Below are 21,230 nucleotides of genomic sequence, written 5' to 3' on the forward strand. Positions count from 1 at the left end.
TATACAACCAAAATATTAAAGTATTTCACCTGAATGGAGATCTGTACCTGGTTGATTAGTCAGTCCAGGAAGAGATTCCTGCAACTGATAGGTCGATGAGGATGAAGATGTGCCATCAGCTGTATTATTTGAAGTCATATATGCTCCATATGTTGATGCTGAATAATACTGTGCATATTGGTTTTGGCCAAAGGCTGTATAGGATGGATAATCCTGAAACAATAATTGAAATGCATTAATTGAAGATACTGCTGTGATTGGGGTTCAAACTTCTATATGTACCACAAAGAAGTACAGGACACAGAATTACCCTAATCAAGTCAGCTATCCTGCCATACTTCAGTGAATCTGCAATCTTATCCATGTGGGTTCTTCCTATACTGGTACAAATAATAATTTGTTCAATACCTTGGTTGGGGCAATGCCTTTCCATACCCTTCCACAAATCTTCCATAGATGATCCTCATGTTGAAGGCTTTCCTCTCTTTTCTATTTCCTGGATATCACTGTAGTATCTGAGATATCCTCAGCAGTCAAATAAACTCTTTTTTGGTTCCACTGACTTCAAAGGAGCAGGAGGTTAAAAGAGAAGGAACATGCTAGACACTGGAGGTTTAGCAAGGAGACCTATGCTGCAGTTCCAGTTCTATAACTAATTACCTGAGTGATCATAGACAAGTTATTTAACCTTTCTGGGGCTCAGTTTGTTCATGTGTAAAATGGGGTCATTAGTATTTACACTATATGTACTCTATACATGTACTCTATTACTCCACATCATTATATTTCAAATTAAGCCTGTTGGAGTAAAGATATTTTTTGGTAGGCATCTTCCACACTGAAAGGTGCTTAACTATCCTGGGCAGCAATTCTAATAGACAGACCCTTGGAAGAGAGGGAAGCAAGGGAGGAGTTTAAAAAGCCCTGAGGGTCTGCATAATCTATCCAAAAATACCTGAGATCCTTATCCATACAAAGGAATGTGACTTCCTTTCTCACTTTCCAAGCAGACACTTTAAGTATCTCCCAGTATTTTTTTTTTGATAGCAAAACGAAGAGGAAATAAAAGGGTAGACGAATGAGAGGACCATGTTTGAAGACTTCCTCAGGTCTAATCTCTCACAATCGGAATACTTCCTGAGACCTTTGTTTCATTAAACAAAGGCCTCTATGTTCAAACATTTATCTTTCTGAGGCTATTTTTGCAAGTAATGATCCTAACTTTTGACTATAGGTCTAAGGCACATAGAATGGTTTTGATTTTCTCTCTTTCCTATTGGAAAGTATATCTATAGAATAAAAAAGGAAGGGGGTTATTACAAACTTCTCTATTCAGCTCTTTTATGACAATTACTTTTAGATTGTCCTTTCACATTTGATTTAAAATTTTATTTTGAATGTATTACATTCTCCTAAATGTAGGAAAAACCTACTTAAATACTATTTTCATATGTCTTTAATTAATATAATTTTCTCTTTATATTTTCATAATTTAAATTTTACTCTTTTTATATATCATTATCTTTTCCAATGAGTGCCTCTCCCTCTCTACTATCTCACCCTTACAAAAACAAACAAAAAGAACCAAACCAAACCAATAAAAAGAATAACCACCACAACAAAACATAGCCCTCTCTTTCAAACAATAAGTGCAGTTAAGTAGAATGAGTCAATTTGTTAGCCATGTCCTAAATACATGTGTTCCCTAATTTTCTTTCATATCCATGATTTCTATGTTATTGTAATCATCTTTACAATAATAAAAATAATTCCTTAGAAAGCAGCAGAAATAATTATGTTAGTAATAGGAAGGTGAAAAACTATGGAAGTATTTCAAACACATTAATATGACAATAACTACACAAAAGTCCAGTAAAGTCTACACTAAAGGCCTACTCCAACTCTTCACTTAAACTTGGAGGCCACCTTGGGTTCTCTGAGTTCATGCCAGCAAAATACAAGCTCTGGCAGCTTGTACTAAGATGGAAACAGCAACATATTCAGCAACAACAAACAACAAGAATAAGTTTTGAGTTATTGGCCTGAGATGTCTGTCATCTGAGTACTAGCCTATTTAATTTGGAGATACTCATCTTCAAGATGACCATAGTGTGGTGAAATTTTAAGCTATGATAATTCTTAAAAACCATTTACTGAGTCGAGGGTAAGTTACAGCCTTAACTAGGATACAATCACTACCAATTCTAATGATATATATATACATATATATGTATGTTTATACATATATATATGTATATATATGTGTACATATGTATATATGTACACACATATATACATTTTATATAAAATCATTCTAGCATATAGTAATATTTCATTTATTTGAAATTCATTTTTCTGACAGCTTCTATGACTGCAAGCATACCTCGGAACCAGGAATCAAAGAAACAAACAAAAATACCTTTACACAAACAAAATGGATATCAGTAATTCCTTACACTTACAAAGACCATCCCTCAGATTCTCGCTTAGAAAGAGGGCTCGTTAGGCCTTCACTTTGAGCCTATCTACTCTTGATTTACCCAAATTCTAACAAAACTGAATTTTTTTTCTAAATCCATGGCAGACAAGTAGCAACAAATTAGAATGAGGGGGAATGTTAAAGGCACCCACTCCAACTTGCCTGAGAACTGACAGTTAACAGCCTGCTAACATAGGAGGAGAACAATGGAGCCAGAGAGTTATGGTCTAGCACAATAAATCATATTTATAATAACCCTGGGATATCAAAAAAATCTAAATTGTGATCCACGTTCACTACTTAAGAGGTCAAGGGGCTATATAATGAATTCTGGAAAAAAAATTTGAATTAAAATGAATAAAATAACAAAGTTTTGTGTCTTAATAGTAGAAACCCTTGGACACAGATTAAAATCTTTGCAACCAAGAACAAAACCATTCCTCAGGATTTCAAATAACAGAAATTTTATTATACTGAAAAGTCATTTGTAAGAAGGCAAATCAAATATTAATATGCAGCTATTTTGTGACCTGAAGAATTTTCATTAAACATATAATATTGATTAATTTTTTTTATTCATACCTGCTGTGAGCTACTGAAATTCGTTGAATTGGAAACAGAATTATTTGCATAAATAGTAGATGATGGTGCAAAACTAGAACCTAGGAGTAAAGAATAAACTATACTTAAAAATTAATTTTTAGAGCATATGTGAAAATATTTCACTTAAAAACAACACAAATTTTAGTTAAGACATCAATGATTATTTGTAATCTTCTATTACGTAACAAAAGGAAACACTCCCAGCTTTGGTGTTATTTTCTATACAGTGGGTTATTTTTTTTTGGTGCTATTTTCTAAAAGCAAATTTAAAGAAAATATTTTAAAATATGTTTTTATTACATCCACATAAAGTGTCTATCGTGTTATTCATAAGCATGAGTTTGGGAATTCTACTGTGTTATCACTGAAAAAAAATTCCTCCAAGGCTTAAAAGTTCATAGATCCTAAAACACTTTAAGCTCCAAGGTACTGACTCACATGAGATTGTTTATGACAAATCGTAAGCCCTAAATCACTATACAAAAACATATTTATATGTTATACCCATTTTGACTACAAACACCAAATATGGATGCTTTATCCAATTAATTATTTCTGTGGTTCTTGTCTAGTAAGAAGTGCGGAAATAAAAACAGCAACAAATTTAGAGTTGAGAGAAAGATAAAAAGGGAGAAAAAAAGGCAGAAAGAAAAGACAGGGAGGAGAGAGGAAGGGAGAGAAGCAGACCGTTCAAACAATTAACTTTAGTCATATCAATCTGACTTTTTACAGCTTAATTAACTAATTGTTGAATCAGCTATTAAATACAGAGATCAGTCAAAAATTAGTATCTCCATTTACATGATTTGAAATTCAAAACTAACATTGAAGAAAATAAAAATAAATTCCTTTGTAACAATATTTCCACTTGACTACCAGTTTCTTTTTGCTAGTACCGCATAATAACCAGAATCGCCCTCCCTTAAAAAAAGAAAAAAAATCTCAGATATTATGGACACTAAAATAAAAATCAAATGATATTTATAAAACAAGACAGAGTTGAATATTTGTGAAAGGAAAAAAAATGGAAATTCCTACTTATCAGATATTACATTATGGATAAAATTACTTTACCAAGGAAAAAAAAGCTACATACATCAATATTCACTGATTATTGTAAAAATATGCTCAAAATTGCCAATCCAATTTTGGAGCTAACTAAAGAGCATTTGGGACTTAGTAAATAGTAAAAAAAAAAAATAATCATTTCTGTTAAGAATATTTTAGAGAGCCCCCAATGGATACTGAAAGTGTTGATTGAATGGATAATTTTTTCATCACTGGTTTGGAGAACACTCTGCCTGGACTTGGGATCAGGGTGATGTCATATACTTTTAAACTTTAGACTAGATCAGTTTTCACAAGGTATGTTTAAAGCTTTTCCTTATATTTCTATCTGTTCCTTATCTTTTGTGATGAACTTTTGCAAACACCATAGAAAATTTCCTTCTATCAAGGACTTTATTTCCAGTCTGCAACCTATGAAGTCATCTTCTACTGTGGTTAGCACATAGCTACTCACCTGGCATTTGGTAAGAATAGGGTGTTTGGCCTGGCTGGGGGGTTGAAAACCCTGGACTGTAACTGAGGCACCCCGTCTGTAGTGGTGACTGGGTTTGTGAAAGTCCACTTTCTGTCTTGATGCCTGGCAACATCACACCTAAATCTGGGTGAGCAATTAACATTCAAAGCAATTTAATAATTAACTTATTAAAATCCTCTGTTGCAGATGGAACGAGAAAATAAATTACCAACTAGCAGAGTCTCCCACTTATAATGAAAAAACAGAAATAAGATGCAAAATACCGTAAGTAGGTAAGCTGTAAGGTTGTCCTGTCTGTGAGTAGGCTGTGTACACTGCTGGCTGCTGCATTCCTGAATACTGAGTCTGTCCGGCATAGGCAGACATTGTTTGAGCTGCTGGTGTAGAAAGAATGTGTGGATAGGGCCTAAATATCAGAAAAATAGCATTACTGTGGCAACAAAGACTGATGTTCATTAAGACAGCTTATCAATTTTCAAATAATAAAGCCTTTAAAATTCCAAATGGGAATCTATCTCTTTATTTTGCGTGGCTTGGTGATAGAATGAATAGAGCACTGGCCTGGAGTTGGGAAGGTCTGAGTTCAAATTCATCCTCAGACACTTACTAGCTCTGTGACCCTGGGCAAGTAACTTTAACCCTGTTTGCCTCAGTTTCCACTTACTAGCTGTGTGACCCTGGGCAAGTAATTTTAACCCTGTTTGCCTCTGTTTCCTCATCTGTAAAATGACCTGGAGAAAGAAATGGCAAATCACTCCAGTATCTTTGCCAAGAAAACCCCAAATGGGGTCATGAAGAGTCAGACACAACTGAAATGCTGATCAACAATCCATAATCTAATTGTCTATTTTGTAGCGCAGTGGATAGAGCAGCGGACTAGAAGTCAGGCAAACTGATTTCTAGTCCTAGCTCTGCCACAAATGAGCTATGTGATCTTTGTCAAATCTCTGATCTTCCCTAGGCTTCAGTTTACTCGTCTGACAAATGGGGTTCTTGGACTTGATGATTTCTAAGTTTCCCTCTAGTTCTAAGAGATTATATATGCATACACACACACATATATTATTCTTACTTAGAATCTTAAAATAGTTATTTCTGTCTGGCTTAAGTTTCATGGTATATATTTGGAAAGTGTCACCAGCATTGGCAGTGACTTAATAATTCTTCATATTAAGCATGCATTGTATTTCATTTACATGAAACAGGAAGTTGGTGCTATGAATTGAGTGATATGGTCATGGTCACACAGTGTAATACCTTAAATGCTTCCCACTTTTAGGATTGCAACTTTCATTGTGTAAACACACCAAAAGTTAACCAAAAAGTCCAAAGCAACAACACTGTAAACTTTAATGAGCATATTATTCACCCTCACCCCGCAATATTAAAACTATATATTTTGTCTTTAGATTAGAATTATTTTATAAATTCTAAAAAAAAAGGTCATTAAAATAAAAAATGTAGTTCTTCAACTGCTTAAGTTTTGTTTAAAACAAAAATTAAGATTAATGTTTTACATCAAAAACTTCCCATGGATAATATATGAAGAGTGCGTACATCTCTATATATGGAAATGCATAAAATTTCATATCCTTAAAGTAAAAAAAAGTAATATTAATCTTGCATTATGATAAATTGCCTCAAATAAGTGCATGTCAAAAAGCCTTATGGAATGAAGTCACATGCCTAAGCTATGTATAAACCAAAAGTCTGTTTCGCCTAACTTTTCCATTCCCTAGGTACACATGCAACTGAATACTTGAAGTGTGAGACAAAAGAAAAGTTAAAGAATTGCATTACAATTTATTCTGCTCCCCCTTAAGGGTAATGACTCTATTTGATTATGCAATCCTTCATATCTACCTAAGAAAATGACAACTTTTATTTAGCTGTATTATTACTTCCTTAGAAAATAGTCATAGTGAATTTATATTGATACATTACGTGTGTGTGTGTGTGTGTGTGTGTGTGTGTATGCATAAAATCCAAAGCCTGGGAACACAGAGTTGTTTCCAGACAAATCTATATTTATCTCTTAAATAGTGTTAAAACTTAGTATACGTGGAATATACCTGAATAAGTCTGGCAAAACAATTATAAACCACTCCCCCAAAATACAAACTGTCCTCAGGGAATGAAGCATAAATAAAAATCTGACACAATGTTTCAATCCAATAATATTTTAAAATATCTAGTCTTCACCAAATGTTCATAATTCAACCAGTAAAGTCTGAACTTGTAACTGTAGAGATGTTTATGCTTGCTTAAACATTATGTCTTTAAATTCAATTAAATATGGCATGCCAGTGTTGAATCTGTTTTTGTAAAAACTGTATCATCTACCAGAATTTATCACTTTTCTTAGGACAATATGGAAATTAACATTTCCAAAACAAGATTTGCTCAGATAGAACTGGATGAACCTTCATCTGTAGTTAGCCTACCAAACAATCTGTCATTTGTACTCTATAGAGATTTTTGTAAAATCATAAAATAATTCTGGTTATTTGCTTTGACGCTCCAGAAGAAAAGTGATCACTTACTTGGAGGGATACAACTGTGGGGAATACTGATGTGTTGATCTGGGACTGTAGCCACTACTTGTTATTACTGCAAGACACAAAAAAATAATACAAAAAGTTGCAACATAAATATATCTCATTAAGATACATGATAACAATTTTAATGAAATAAGTATTAGTATTTGAAATTTATTTGAGCAATATTTGGTATCACAAGTAACAATACTCTTCAATTTTTTTTGACTTAGTGGTTTTTAATACCAGCACTGAACACATGCATTCAAACTCTCCAATAAGCTTCTCTCCCATGGGAAAATGTTTTCTGAAAGCAACACAGACACATCATTTGAAGTCAATATAGATTTCTGTGGCAGCAAACTTTGAAGTTTCACAAGCAGAAAATATTATAACTCATTACAAATACTGATTTTAATATCAAATGAAGGGGCAGCAAACAGAGCTTCATGCGTATATCTATTCCAACATCCAATTCCCTCCCCCAAGTTGAAGTTTACAAATGTTAAGCTTTTAACATTCAAATTTTGATTCAGTTATATCCAGTTTTGCCTTGTCATTTTAATTCATTATGTAGGGGATTAATATTTAGGATAGCGAAAATCATCCTTTAGCCATAAGCGCACATACAACATTTTAATGTAATAGCAGTGGTAACATTAAAAAAAAATAAAAGTACAAACTTTTAATAATATAGCAGTAGTCACCTTTACCGTGGTATCTCTAACCCATCAAAAGAAATACTCTTCCAAGAAGAGCTTAAAGTGTGATAGTCAGATCTTATTTACATTTCGTCCATGAATACTGACCCAAACTGGACTAATTCCGGTAGTTTGGAAGTTTCTCTTCCCTTTAGCCATCTGTCTTGACTAAGACAGATGTATTCCAAATATATGTACACTAAAGTGTTGAACCAATCCCTTCAGAGCAAATCCATACTGGGCAAAAATACAGAGTGTCTTTATTAGGCCATCTGCTGTTCATTCACTTTTCAAAAAGATTAAAGTAGTACACAGTGTAGCACTGGAATTACTTTAGTCTAATCAATCATAGTTATACTTCAAAGTACTAAATCCTTCCTACGTTGTTCATAATAATACCAGAACCAAACCTTCAGAATTGTTTAAGTGACAAATAGGTTTAGGTTCCTACCTATTTTATGAAACATGATATATTTCTACATCCAAATATCATTAAGGGAACTTGTGATCTATTGCTTTATAAGCATGTAGAATTTAACAGGTTTAAGGCACTGTTTTAACTTTTGTGTCCTGAATCTTTAAAGTACATTTTAAACAGTTTTTAAAGCAATGATACAAAATCAACCCTTCCAAGAACTCTTTGAATCAGATTTGAACATCAATAAATGTTGGTCAATGATATTTTGATTTAATAGTAACAGTTTCAGCAAAACAACAACAATCATACATGGTGTTTTATGCAATTTAAAGTAAAAGAACCATTGCCTTATTCAGGTTATTTTTTATTATTAAGCACTTAAAATGGCTAAGATTTATCAATTGAACTCATTTCAGAAAAAAAGCTGTGTGTTCCATAATGTGGGAACTTAGTAAACATCACATAATAGTTTGCCATGGAAAATTCAAGTCTAGCTTATTTGAGTCACATGAGAAAATTTTAACCCTCCTCTAATTATGTCTCTGACATTTTTTAACCAAAAATATGAACAGATGAAACATCATTATACCCACTTGCCTCAACGACTAAACTCTGGCAAATTTGAAATTTATATGTTTTAAAAATCCATTTTTCTCAGCTTTGGAAAATGTGAGGTTTTACTGCAAAGCTGTGGCAAAGGATAGATGGATAGAAATTTAACGACAGCTAAGTGAACTGCCCTTTTTTCCCCAAAGCAAGATATCAGTAATGTTTGTATATCGTTACATATATACATTCACATATATCACAGCAATCCCACATATTGAAATTAAAGATGACTCTGCTTTTCTTTCTTTTAGTTTGTGAATCTAGACACCATTTTAAAAATGTTCCCACAGAAGTATCAAGACTCAGATTAAACAATACCTTCTACAACAGTTCTTTCCAGGACCCCCCACCTGCTGATGTTTCCCTCCTAAAGTTATCTTCACCTATTCTGGAAGTGTCTATATTATCAATTCATGTACATGTTCTCCCCCATCAAAATTGTAAGCTTATTGAGGGCAAGGGCTAGTTTTACTTCTTTTTTCTTTTTTTTTTTCTTTTTTGGTCTCCCCAGTGCTTAGTAATGTGCCTGGAGACATAGTAAGTACTTAATAAATGCTTGTTGTTGATTGATGGTTAGAAGACCTGATTATAAATAATCTAACTTAAAATATATGAAGTATTACAAATTTCTTTGTTTGTAATCTGAATAGTTAACTTTTCTTTTGCCTGATTAAAAATAAGATGTTTACATGTTAAGTGTTGTTAGATGGGCAAAAGCCACATATAATCTTTTGAAAAGGCAAACATACTTTGTTCTATTTCTTCCAGACATAAGGGTAACTAATACAAGGGCCTAAAATTAATGTGATCCTAGGTATGTGACTTCATCAAGTCAAGCATCTACTTGGATAAGTTGTCCAAATTGAGGGTGTACTCAGATAATTCTGCCAATAGTGAGCATCACTTTAAGAGAATGTCTTTATTTCACATTTGCCAGTGATTGGCCCTGGGACACTGACCATTGCCTTCATGATTTTTTTGGACATAATGAAATTCCTTGTTATCAAATAAAGGGAGTAAACTTACCCCTTGACTAATATATTCTGAAAATGAATTCAATAAATTCCCTTTAATACCTTCAGCTTTGGAGGCAGATGTCTTACAAGTTCAAGGTTATATAAATTCTACCTCCATCACTTAGGAGGGTGTATGACTATCAAAAATTCACTGAACCTTTTTGTGATTCAGTTTCTTCATAAGTAAAATGGGGATAATACTTATAATTCTTCAAGGAGCTGTCATGAGAAAAATGCTTTGCAAATTGTAAAGTACTATATAAGTGAATCATCATTATCATAAATAGTTAAATAAAAACAAATAAATAAAATAAAAAGTTAAATGTTTTTGGTGTTGTGATACCAAATTATATTGGTGAAGTATACTAAGAGGCAGTATAGGTCAAGGACTCTGATCATAAGATTTTAATGCATCATCAGATCATACACATTTATCTGTCAATCGTAACACAATTTCATGTAGAACGATAGAACAATGAAAGGACCAGGTTAAGGAATCAGACCTGGTTCTGCCATTGAACTATCAGTAAGTTGATAATAAGCACTTACTGAGATATCAGTAAATTATCTGCAGCTATTAACTTTAACCTTCTAAGCCCCTTTTTCCTCATTTGAAAATGAGTGTGTTGGATTAGTTAATTTCCATAGAAAACATTCTGATAATTAATGTTATTATAGGATGGTATTATTCTCTTAACTGACTTAAGATGCTATTTAATTATATCATCAACTCTATAATTTCATCCTTCCTTTCTTTCAGATTATTTGCATGCATATTTGCTTAGTTTAGGGATTATATTAATGTTTTTCAGTAGTAGAAAATGCTACATTAATTGCTTATTGGGCTATACAAAACATCATGGATTGATACATAGCATACATGATTTATGCTATTTGCATGCATGCTATATCTTTGTGTTTTTATAAATTTTAATTGATTTTCTAACATCTACTTTCAATGTATTTTTGGGACACAGAATTTTCTTCTGCAACCTTAATAATAACAATAATAACTAACATTTAGTATTTTAAGATTTACAAATTGCTTTATAAATATTAGCTTATTTTGTACTTACAACAGCTCTGGGAGGTAAATGCTTTTAATCCCATTTTAGAGATGAGGAAACTGAGGTAAATAGAAATTAAGTAACTTGCCCCAGTTTGTATAGTTAGTAAATGTTGGAGGAAGGATTCATCTCAAGTTTCCCTAACTTCTTGCCCAGTGTTCTGGGCAAGTTAACATTAGCTATGTAGAACAATCTACTCATGAGAACACTGGGTTTAGAGTCAGAAGGCCTGGTTCTCATGCGGCTTCTGCCACTAATGAATATGTGTACACTAATTAATATGAGTCTCCATTTATTTTGATACTGAAATTTGGTGAATATCATTTATATCTACTAGCTACAAAAATATGTTATTAGGTCTTTTATTTGAAGAATGTAGCTAAATTTTCATGGCATAAAGTATAAGCACATTAAAATATACGTGCATGTGCACACACACACACACACACAAACACATTACTCTATATAGATACAAATGCACACACACATAACACCCAGCCAAATTCTATTACTTTAAATGCTTTATATGTTAAATATTTGCCTTCTTAGGCAATGTAAAAATCCATTACTTCCAGAAAGAACTAAATGAGCGGCAGAGTATTTTAACTTTCCTTTGTAAAACTTTTGACTAAGTTGTTTGCCTACCTGCTGGGAGTTACATAGAAATTTACATTTAAAATGGGCTGATGTTTACAGTTATACTATTGTTCTCCTTGATGCATTAATGTTAAAGGTAGCACTATCCAATTTAATGTTCTAATGCAAGCAACATGTGCTTTCCTGCAGTCCATTAACCTTTAATACTTTTCACTCAGCTGCTTACAAAGAGGAATTTAAAAAAAAAATCTACAGAGGAAACGAGGTTACTTAGAGAGAATCAAATGGATAATTTTACATTCTCAGTCATGGATAGAAGGCAATTTTTATATAATTTAACTATCAATGCTGGAGGGATAAAGTTTATGGCTAGCACAAACCACTTATTAAATTAATAAAATTTTATGTACAATAATTACTACCAAAACCACCTATGATTATTTCATTGTCATGAGAGTTACAATGTTAATTTTTTAAAAAAAAGTTATCCAAAATACACAAAATTCTACTTTAATTAAAACCTTTTTGTAGAACCAGGTATAATTCTTAAAAACATGGATTTATGACCAGTAAGTTTTTCTTTAAAAGGGAAGTGTTTCTTTTTCTTTTTACTTTGTAAAAGTAACATTTATGATTCTAAATATTTTAACAGCTGCAGCTACTGGTGTATTTATGAGGCTTATTCATGAGAAAGGATGATGAATATGCCAATGTGTACATAACAACACATGAGCTTAAGGCTTTACCTGACCCAGTAAAAGTGTCAAGCGCTCCATCTCCAGTTGTTGTGGTTGTTTCACTGCTGTTCATGGGCTCTGTTTTGACTGCAAGAAGAGACACTATGTAGAAGAATAAGCAGACATGAGTTTTACTTCTAAATTTTTATACAAGATCTCATCCCAGTTTGACAGTGAGATTTTCTAGCTAGCATGTGCATGCAAAGGAAAAAAAAATAAGAATTTGATAAGGTCTTGTTAATTCATCTTCTAAAGCATGCATTTATTTGTAGAATTTAATTCAAAACACTTTGGCTAGACTAATTTCCTCAAGAACCTGGCTTTGAAAGGTAGCTGATTTTAAGTAAAACAAAATCACACAGTTTAATTCTTAGTGCAACCACTGACACACTGAATTTGCAGTTAGGAGATTGAAGAAATATTTGGTCACTCCTCTCTGTTCAATCTTACTCATGATCAAAAGATGCTTTTTGGTCTTTCCAATAAGCCCATTAAAAAGCACAAGAATAAAATAAGACTACATAAAGATGTTGAACTGAGGACTAATTGATGCATTAGGAAGGCAATTATATTTTATTCCATACCAATTTATTTCCTGTTTCTAGGAGAGACTAAGTAGCCACACAACTTAATAACAAATATTGAGGTTTAGATGCAATATGCAATTTTGTGTATCCTGGTATACAATTTCTATATAGGCATATGGTTTGGAAAATTCTGTTGTATGGGTGTTAAAGTGTATCACAAATTCCCAGCTCTATCAGCTATATTTATTAGAGAGGAATATTAAAGACATTGTTGTAGACATGTACACAACATATACATGTGTTGAAGTATAAAGATTCTGCCATATTTTTATTATTGTAGAAAAGGTCCTGGAAAATGTCAAGGCAGAAAAAACAAAAATTGAATGTTTGTGAATAATTTTCCATTTAGCACCCTTGAGATCATTGTGTCACAAAGTGAATAACATGGTCTAGCAGCAGCAATAAATTGTGGGAATACAAGGTGAGAAATAGTTGAATATAACCAAGTATATATATATATATATATATATATATATATATATATATATATATATATATATATATATATGTATATACACACACACAATGCTATTCTATTAGAAAAGTAATCCTAAGGGATATGCACAGCAACAATTAGGCAATCCTTCCAAAGAGTCAGAAGTAATCAAATCAGTACTGGAGTAAGAAGAAAAAATTTTTATCTGCAATCTGAGTGGCACAAAGAACTTGTAGAAGATTCTGCCTCTGTGGTCTCTTCCTCTAATTGACTGGTTTCTTCCAGAAACTCTATTAGGAAAGTACCTAATCCAATCATGCCTTCATTCCTCTCTGGGCTCCACTCCTAATTATCCAGACTTTCTCCAACTTTCCAGTGAGGATGCCTTCTTCCCTTCCCCCAATTTTTCAGTTTCTTTTTATATGTTGTCCTCTCTATTAGAATATAACTCCTTGAAGGCAAGGACTTCTTTTTCCTCTTCAGGGCAAGTATAAAATTTTCAGGAACAGAGGAGATTTATATTTTGGAGGATGATGACTCTTTTTCACTTTCATTAAAGATTCAACAATGATGGAAACTGAGAATGCGTGATCAGAAAAAAAAAAAAAAACTTTCCCAACCATGAAAATTGTTACATATTAGAAAGTATGGATGGATTGTTTTTTGTTTCCTTCAGAACTTCATCTTGAAATGTTTAAAAGGAAGTCAATTGATAAACTAACAGGTTGGGTGTGATCCTACTCGGATGCTAGGATCTTCAATTAACTAGGATTTTCAGCTGTACGGACTAACCCTATGGATGTACACAGATGGACACACACAGGCAGAATGGCTATCCTCTTTGATGCAACATATTCTTCAACATTTGATATTTGTAACAAAAAGTAAAATATGTGATCAGCAAAACCTAGTCAAGAAATGTTACCCAGGAATTTTTAATTTTGGCCCTCTTTGGATTTAAGCAAAGCATTATGACATCTGTAGGAGAGGGATAGCAATATTTGCCTTTTTAAAATAGGAATCAATGAGAATTACTATTCCTTATTTTCTGAAGAAATAAAAAGCATCAGGAATGAGCTATTGGTAATGAATGTTCCACTTATTATATGTGTGCTTACTTGATGGTATGGGAAACAAAAACCACTTCATAGAGCTTAAAAATACCTAGATTACCCATGTGATTATGTTTCCCTTCTTAACTGTACATTACTCATATACTCATACTAGTTACAAGGCACCTCCTCCAAATAGTCAAGATTATATATGGCAAATTGCCTTTGGCCAAAGAAGATTCATTGTTCCAGGGGTGGAGTGGGGCCTATGGACATAGCAGCAAAACACCAAAATGTATTCACTATTCTGAAATATGTGTTTTTCAAAAGTATTAAAAAATTTTAAGTTGCAGCTATTAGTGTTTTCTTTGAAACTTAACAGAGTTGTAGGACTAAAGAGAGATCACCTAATTCTACCCCTTTCATTTAATATATGGAAACCTGAAATCTCACCCAAAGCTATCACAGATTTTATGGTCTATAAAGATTTTTGACATATCAGGAGTGTATGTTTGTGACTCAGTTATATTGTCAAAGTTATATGGTATTTTTAAAACAGTGGAACAAGAACACTAAAAGGAAGGTTAATTTAATGGTGAGGATGGGAAAGGAACTCTGTGTATGTATATATGAATATTTTATGTGTGTGTGTATATATACACACATATATGTTTGGAATGTATTATAGTTATACACACATACATATAGGTGTGTGTGTTTGCATATATGTGTACATGTCTATCATATAGATATAGATACTGGGAGTGGGGTGGGGTACATGTGCTGTACATAAGTATCCTCAGCTTATAGACATTCCCCACGTGGGAGAGGTGAGATATCTTGCTTCGGGAAAAGTTCTGATGATTTATGATAGAAATGTCTTGGAGAGATTGTGGAGCATGTATAGACATCCTGTAACTGATTTTGGTCTGCTAATTACATAGGTAGGAGAAGCCTTTATTTTCAATTGGCTGCATAGCCAGAATTAGAATTGTATTCTAAAAGGGTTGGGTCAGCCTCTGCTGAGTTTCTTTGTCTCAATCTCTTGGCTATGTGAGATTGGTTGGACTCCTTCACCAGTGGCATCTGGTGAGAGACAATGGTTTAAATACAGGACTTTGGAGGTTGGAATTTAGCCCTCTTAAATGGACTTTGGTCTTTGGCCTATGAGTTTCTTCCTTCCCATCTAGGTGAAGGGATTGGAGCTTCTGATGTTGTATGTTTTTAATGCTCAGAAGAACAAGTGTATATATGTCCTGGCCTTCTAGCTTTGTGGCCAGCTCTACAGCAATCATCAGATGAGCATGACTGACTTCCAGGAATGACCTTTGGGAGCTAACACAGCAGTAGCTGAGAGGAAGACTCATCTAACAGCAGTTCTACTTTGGGACACGAATTTGGTGACCCAATTCTATGTAGGAACTTGAGCTTACCCTTCCCAGAGACTAAGATGGTATATGTGCAAATGTGTCCCCGAGTTGTTAGGGGGAAACATTTATACCTCAATTATTGCTGAAACTTTGAAGTAAATATTTCTTTCTAAAAGCTAATGTTAAGTTGTTAAATAGAACTGCAATGCTATTCACTGATGATTAACAATGAGAGAAACATGAATGGTGGAGACAACAGCCAGTAATATTAGAAAGGAGACATACCTATCTCCAATCTCTCAAGGAACACTTGGGCACTAAGGGGAAGATGTATCCTATATGGTACTGGGATGCTGGGCCAGAAACACTTACTACATATATACACACATACATACATGTGCATATATGTATATATAGTTGAATAATCAGTCCCTTAGTCAGTGAACAAGAATTTATCAAGTACCAACTATATGCCAGGCCCTGCACTAAGCACTTGAGATACAAACGAAGACAACAATGTGATCCCTCTTCTCAAGGAAGCTCCTATTCTAATGGAGGAGAGAAGATACAAAAAACTATATATCTACAAGATAAATACTGTGTAAATATAAGGTAATCTCAGAAGAAACTCATTTGGGAAGGGGGAGGAAGGAATGCAAGTTCTCCTGAAGAAGAAGAACTGGGCTGCATCTTGAAGGAAGTCAAGGAAGCTAGGAGTTGGAAATGGAGTGGGGGGGGGGGCATTCCAGGCCTAAGGGACAGAAAGTGAAAAGATGAAGTATTATACGTAGGGAAGACCAAGTATGCCAATGTATATAGATCACACAATGCAAGGGAGGTAGTAGTATTGTAAATGTCCAGGTATGAGGTGATGATGCACTATACAATGTAAGAGAAATACCATGAAGGTAGAAACAAAATTTGACAATAAATTGAATATATCATGGTAGGGCCAATGAGTAATTAAAGATGATACCAGGATTCTACTTACCAGTGACTAGAAGGATAGTGGTGGCCTTAACAGTAATTAGAAAGTTGGGAGAAGGGGTGCATTTGCAGGGCAAGATAATGGGCTCTCTTTTGAACATATTGTTTGAAATGCCAGAGTGCCATCAAATTTGAAATGTGCAAAAGGCAATTGGTGGTATGGGGCTGAAGTTCAACAGAGAGATTAGGGCTGAAATATAGATCTTGGTATTATCTGCATAAAGATAATGCAAAAAATTGCATTGCAAAGAGAATGGGAGAAAACAATGATTAAATTGTACCTTCCTTCATTAACTGTATTATTTGTTAATTAGCAGAATACAAATTAGATTTATATTAATGGTCTTAATAGCTGATACAAAATAATTATAATTGTTTTTCAGTAACTATAAATATACAGGCAGCAAATTAAATTAGGGAAAACAGAAATATTTTCCCAAATAACTTATTATTACTAAGAATACCTCAAAATTATATTTATGGATTTTCTTTCAGCCTTTTCTGCAAATTTTATGAATACGTATACTTTCCCTGATTTCTTCTCTGAAGTTTGATAAATACTTTAATTCTATAATCAAATCAGCTCTGTTATTGTTCCTAGAAAGGTATGTCAATCTATTGCCCTATGACTCCTTATGACTTCATCCTCTCTGAAACCTTGAGACCAAAATATTGGTCCCTGGCCACCACTCCTTTATATGCATTTTTCTCTCTATCAGAATGTAAGCTCCTTCACTTCAGGGATTATCAGCTTTTGAATTTGTATCCCAAACACTTGGCTTAGTGCTTAGCACACAGGAAATATTTTATAAATATTTTTCATATATTTATTTATTAAATATACATTGTCTAGGACATTTCAGTCATGGAAAAATCATTTATTCTTTAACTTATTCAGAACTTGAAACATTTTCCAATTCTAACTTATTAGAAACATGCTTCTAGGCTCATTAGATTTGTATTTTATGTACCATGATTTTTTTGTGGTTAATCTCCATAGTGGGTGAAAATGCCAGTTTTAAAGATTACAATGTTTTTAAAACACTGAATGTTTTTTACTACTATAATGTTGTAAGAAGAACACATATCTATAACAGGTAGGAGGCATACTGATTCTATAATAAAAATTCGATGGCTCTTATAGTTTGTCCATCTAACAAATCAATCATTTAGTTTATTGGGAAAAAGCAAACTTTTTTTCATGACCACAGGAGTAGTAATGATTATTAGGGACAATTTTGTGGGTGAAATTTTCTACATGATAAAAATTACTGATTAAAAGGTAACTCAGCATCATGATTTCTGAGCAAGTTATGCGATTGTGAGAAGTAGTTGTAAATACAAATGTAACATGTATGATACTACATACAAAGTCTCCATCAACAAAGCCATCAATTTACACCACATTTTCACTGTCAACCAGCTTATGTTTATAACAAAGTAGCTAACATGAATAAGAGTCTAGTCCAGAGAAGAATGAATTGGTTGAACCAATTTTATATAGCCACATCTTTGATGTTAGTGGGAAGGGGCACTTATTAAATTTGTAGACTTGGTTAATTGCTATCTCTTAGAAACTACTGAAGAGATCATTTTGCATTTTCTTCCTCTTCCTTGAAGTCTATTTTAGACCTGTCATTTTGACTTGGCCACAATCTGCTTAGGTTGTCTTTTGAGATGAATGGACTGCAAAGACAACTTGCCTTATCTTCAAAAAATGCCTGTCTTAGGTACTATAATCCCACATTTGGATTCATTTATTTACATTTTAGTTTTTCATCTCTGGAGAGCAAGGATTAAATTGGTCAGAGTTTTCAAGATGATTGGATTAGTCCCTACATAAATTTCCCACTGGACATCTCTCCATACCACAAACTCATGTTGTGTAATACCTAGCAGTCTTTGTCCTGAAGAAGATTCTAAAGGTAGTTGAATCAAAGTGGTTACACTATGTTAACACTAAATCAAGGTCACAAACAACATTTTTCTAAACTGTGAGTGGTCTTAATAAATGGAATAGCCTACAATTTTACTTTTATTCTAAGTCAATATGTTTTCTTGAAAGATACCTTTCTCTTGGTATCTATTCTTTCCAAAAATAATCATAAAGTTTTAAATTTGACATACCATTCTAAATGATGAGACAAATTGTGATAGTCACAAATAACAACATTTGTATCAACAGTATTAAGATATTCTTGAATTTTAATACCACTGGCCCCAGCTGTTCTTAGATTTATGATTCAACCCAGTAAGCATTTAAAGGCCTACTATGTACAGGGTAACATTATTTTTTCCCAGAAAAAAAAATTATATTCAAGAGACCTCCTTGAATACCAAAGTTCTAAAACACTCCATTTGTATTGGATTATGTACAATTAAATCAGAAAAAAAAGTACGTGAAACCAATCCGAATTTGTCCTTGGTCAAATTTTGATATGCCTCTTCCCCAAATAATAAATTTCAGAGTTAAAAAATGAAAACCCTATCATTTTTGTGGCCATTATCCTGAGTACTTTTATTGATATATTTGATTAGCAAAAGTGGTCAGTTATTTATTCAAACAACTTCCAGGAAAATAAAACTTTATCACTTGAAAATAATTGTCACTACGTATTTGAGTTCTTGAGAACAACCAGTTAGTGAAAAAGTATTGACAAGAGAGTAACTTTATAAAAAGTAATTCAATTATTTGCTCTATTCTTGATGACTATGATTGAGGAGATATCATATTCTTATCCACATAAACTAAATCCAGTCCTTATGTATTTCTCCTATTGGAATAAATTAGTTAAAGAGCTAATTTAATTATTGACCTAAGAATAAATGAAAGGTGATAGACATAGTCACAAGGCATGTCTTTTTAATTACATGGATTTTTTTACAATTATAATGCAAGAGCTAGTAGCATAAATAGTCATTTTCATACATTTACAACTCAAATGACAGTGGAAGAAAATTACTGAAAACCTTTTAAATCAGAATTCCAAAACTTTTACTGATAGAAACTTTATTTTAACATTACCAATAATAATAATAATAATAATAATAATAATGATAATAGTAGTAGTAGTAGCAGCTAGCATTTATATAGCACCTACTATGTGCCAGGCACTGCTAAGCACTTTATAATAATATCTCATTTGATCCTCACAACACCCCCTGGGAAGTAAATGCTATAATTATTCCCATTTTACAGTTATAGAAACTTAGGCAAAAAGAGATTAAGTAACTTGCATAGTTAGCAATTGTCTAGGTCATATTTGACCTCCAGTCTTTCTGGTTCCAGGCCAACGGCCCTAGCTGGTGACTCCATTGCTTTCCATATTCAAATATGATGTTAACAAGAGAACTAAAAATATTTGAACTCAAGTGGAAAAGTATGTCCCAAACACTTATGGAGAGGCATTAAGAATTCATAAAACCAGTATCATATTCTGGCTTTCAGGTAGTAACTTTGGTACATAATATATCCTTAGCATTTTTCTTGATTAACTTATATGTAATGTAGCCATTGACAATAAAGAAGATTCTTTTTATAATATGTGAAAACTGAAGTTTTTGTTAACCATCTTTGACAGCTATGAGTTGATGACTGTATTTTAACATTGGGAAATAGGTAACCAAGTGTTCCTTATAAGGTAAGTATAAGAGTTTTAAGAAAACTTTAAATATAGTGATTATTGGAATAACAATACATTTCAATTTCTCACTTCAAAAACAGGATTCAGTGGCATGGATTAGCAAAATATATATGTTCCATAATTATTATTATTTTTAACCAGATCCAGTGTGATTTCCTTGCTATAGGAAACTACCATTGAAGAAACTCCCTGTACCTATTCAGATTAATATATCATGCTTCCTCTAGAACTATTGTCATTTTGCTGAATATTCAGAACTATGATTTTAGCAAAAAAAATGAGAATAGAATAATTTTTTAAACTAAGAAAAAGATATCAGAAACCAATTATGTTTACATTTTTATAAATTCTAATCAAGAAATCACTGACATCAGCCTGAAGCCTAAAGAAAACTAAGCCCATTCTAACTGCAAATACTGAGTTAAATTAATTTAAATACTAGTGTAACTCAGTTCCCAATATATACATCTCCTTTTTTCAATCGTCAAAATAGTTCCTAAAGATGGCATCATGATGAATTATAGAGAAAAAAAATAAAATTCACTAACTTTTAAAGACCCTATTAACTTTCATGTAGGGCAGCTAGGTGGTGCAGTGGATGGAATGCTTGTCCTGGAGTCAGGAAGACTCATCTTCTTGTGTGACCCTGAGCAAGTCACTTAACCCTTTTGCCCTCCATTTCCTCACCTGTCAAATGAGGTGGAAAAGGAAATGGCAAACCACTTCAGTATCTTTGCCAAGAAAACACCAAATTGGGTCACAAGGAGTCAGACATGACCAAAATGACTGAACAGCTAACTTTCATGCCATACAGCTTATTAATGGATTATGTTTGGATTTCATAATT

General features: G+C 33.0%; 1 protein-coding gene across 1 annotated transcript in view; it reads right to left on the bottom strand.

Moving 5' to 3' along the window:
• EYA4 (EYA transcriptional coactivator and phosphatase 4) overlaps positions 1 to 21,230 on the bottom strand; it is a 160,120-nt gene that overhangs the window by 58,659 nt on the left and 80,231 nt on the right. Inside the window, exons 4-9 of the mRNA XM_036769391.1 lie at positions 12,317 to 12,409; positions 7,169 to 7,235; positions 4,889 to 5,031; positions 4,605 to 4,748; positions 3,062 to 3,141; positions 30 to 213 (exon numbers count right to left, since the gene is read on the bottom strand). Of these exons, the coding sequence (XP_036625286.1) occupies positions 30 to 213; positions 3,062 to 3,141; positions 4,605 to 4,748; positions 4,889 to 5,031; positions 7,169 to 7,235; positions 12,317 to 12,409 (711 nt within the window). The remainder of the gene's footprint in view (positions 1 to 29; positions 214 to 3,061; positions 3,142 to 4,604; positions 4,749 to 4,888; positions 5,032 to 7,168; positions 7,236 to 12,316; positions 12,410 to 21,230) is intronic.

Source organism: Trichosurus vulpecula, chromosome 7 (assembly GCF_011100635.1).
Source record: "Trichosurus vulpecula isolate mTriVul1 chromosome 7, mTriVul1.pri, whole genome shotgun sequence".
NCBI lineage: Eukaryota > Metazoa > Chordata > Mammalia > Diprotodontia > Phalangeridae > Trichosurus > Trichosurus vulpecula.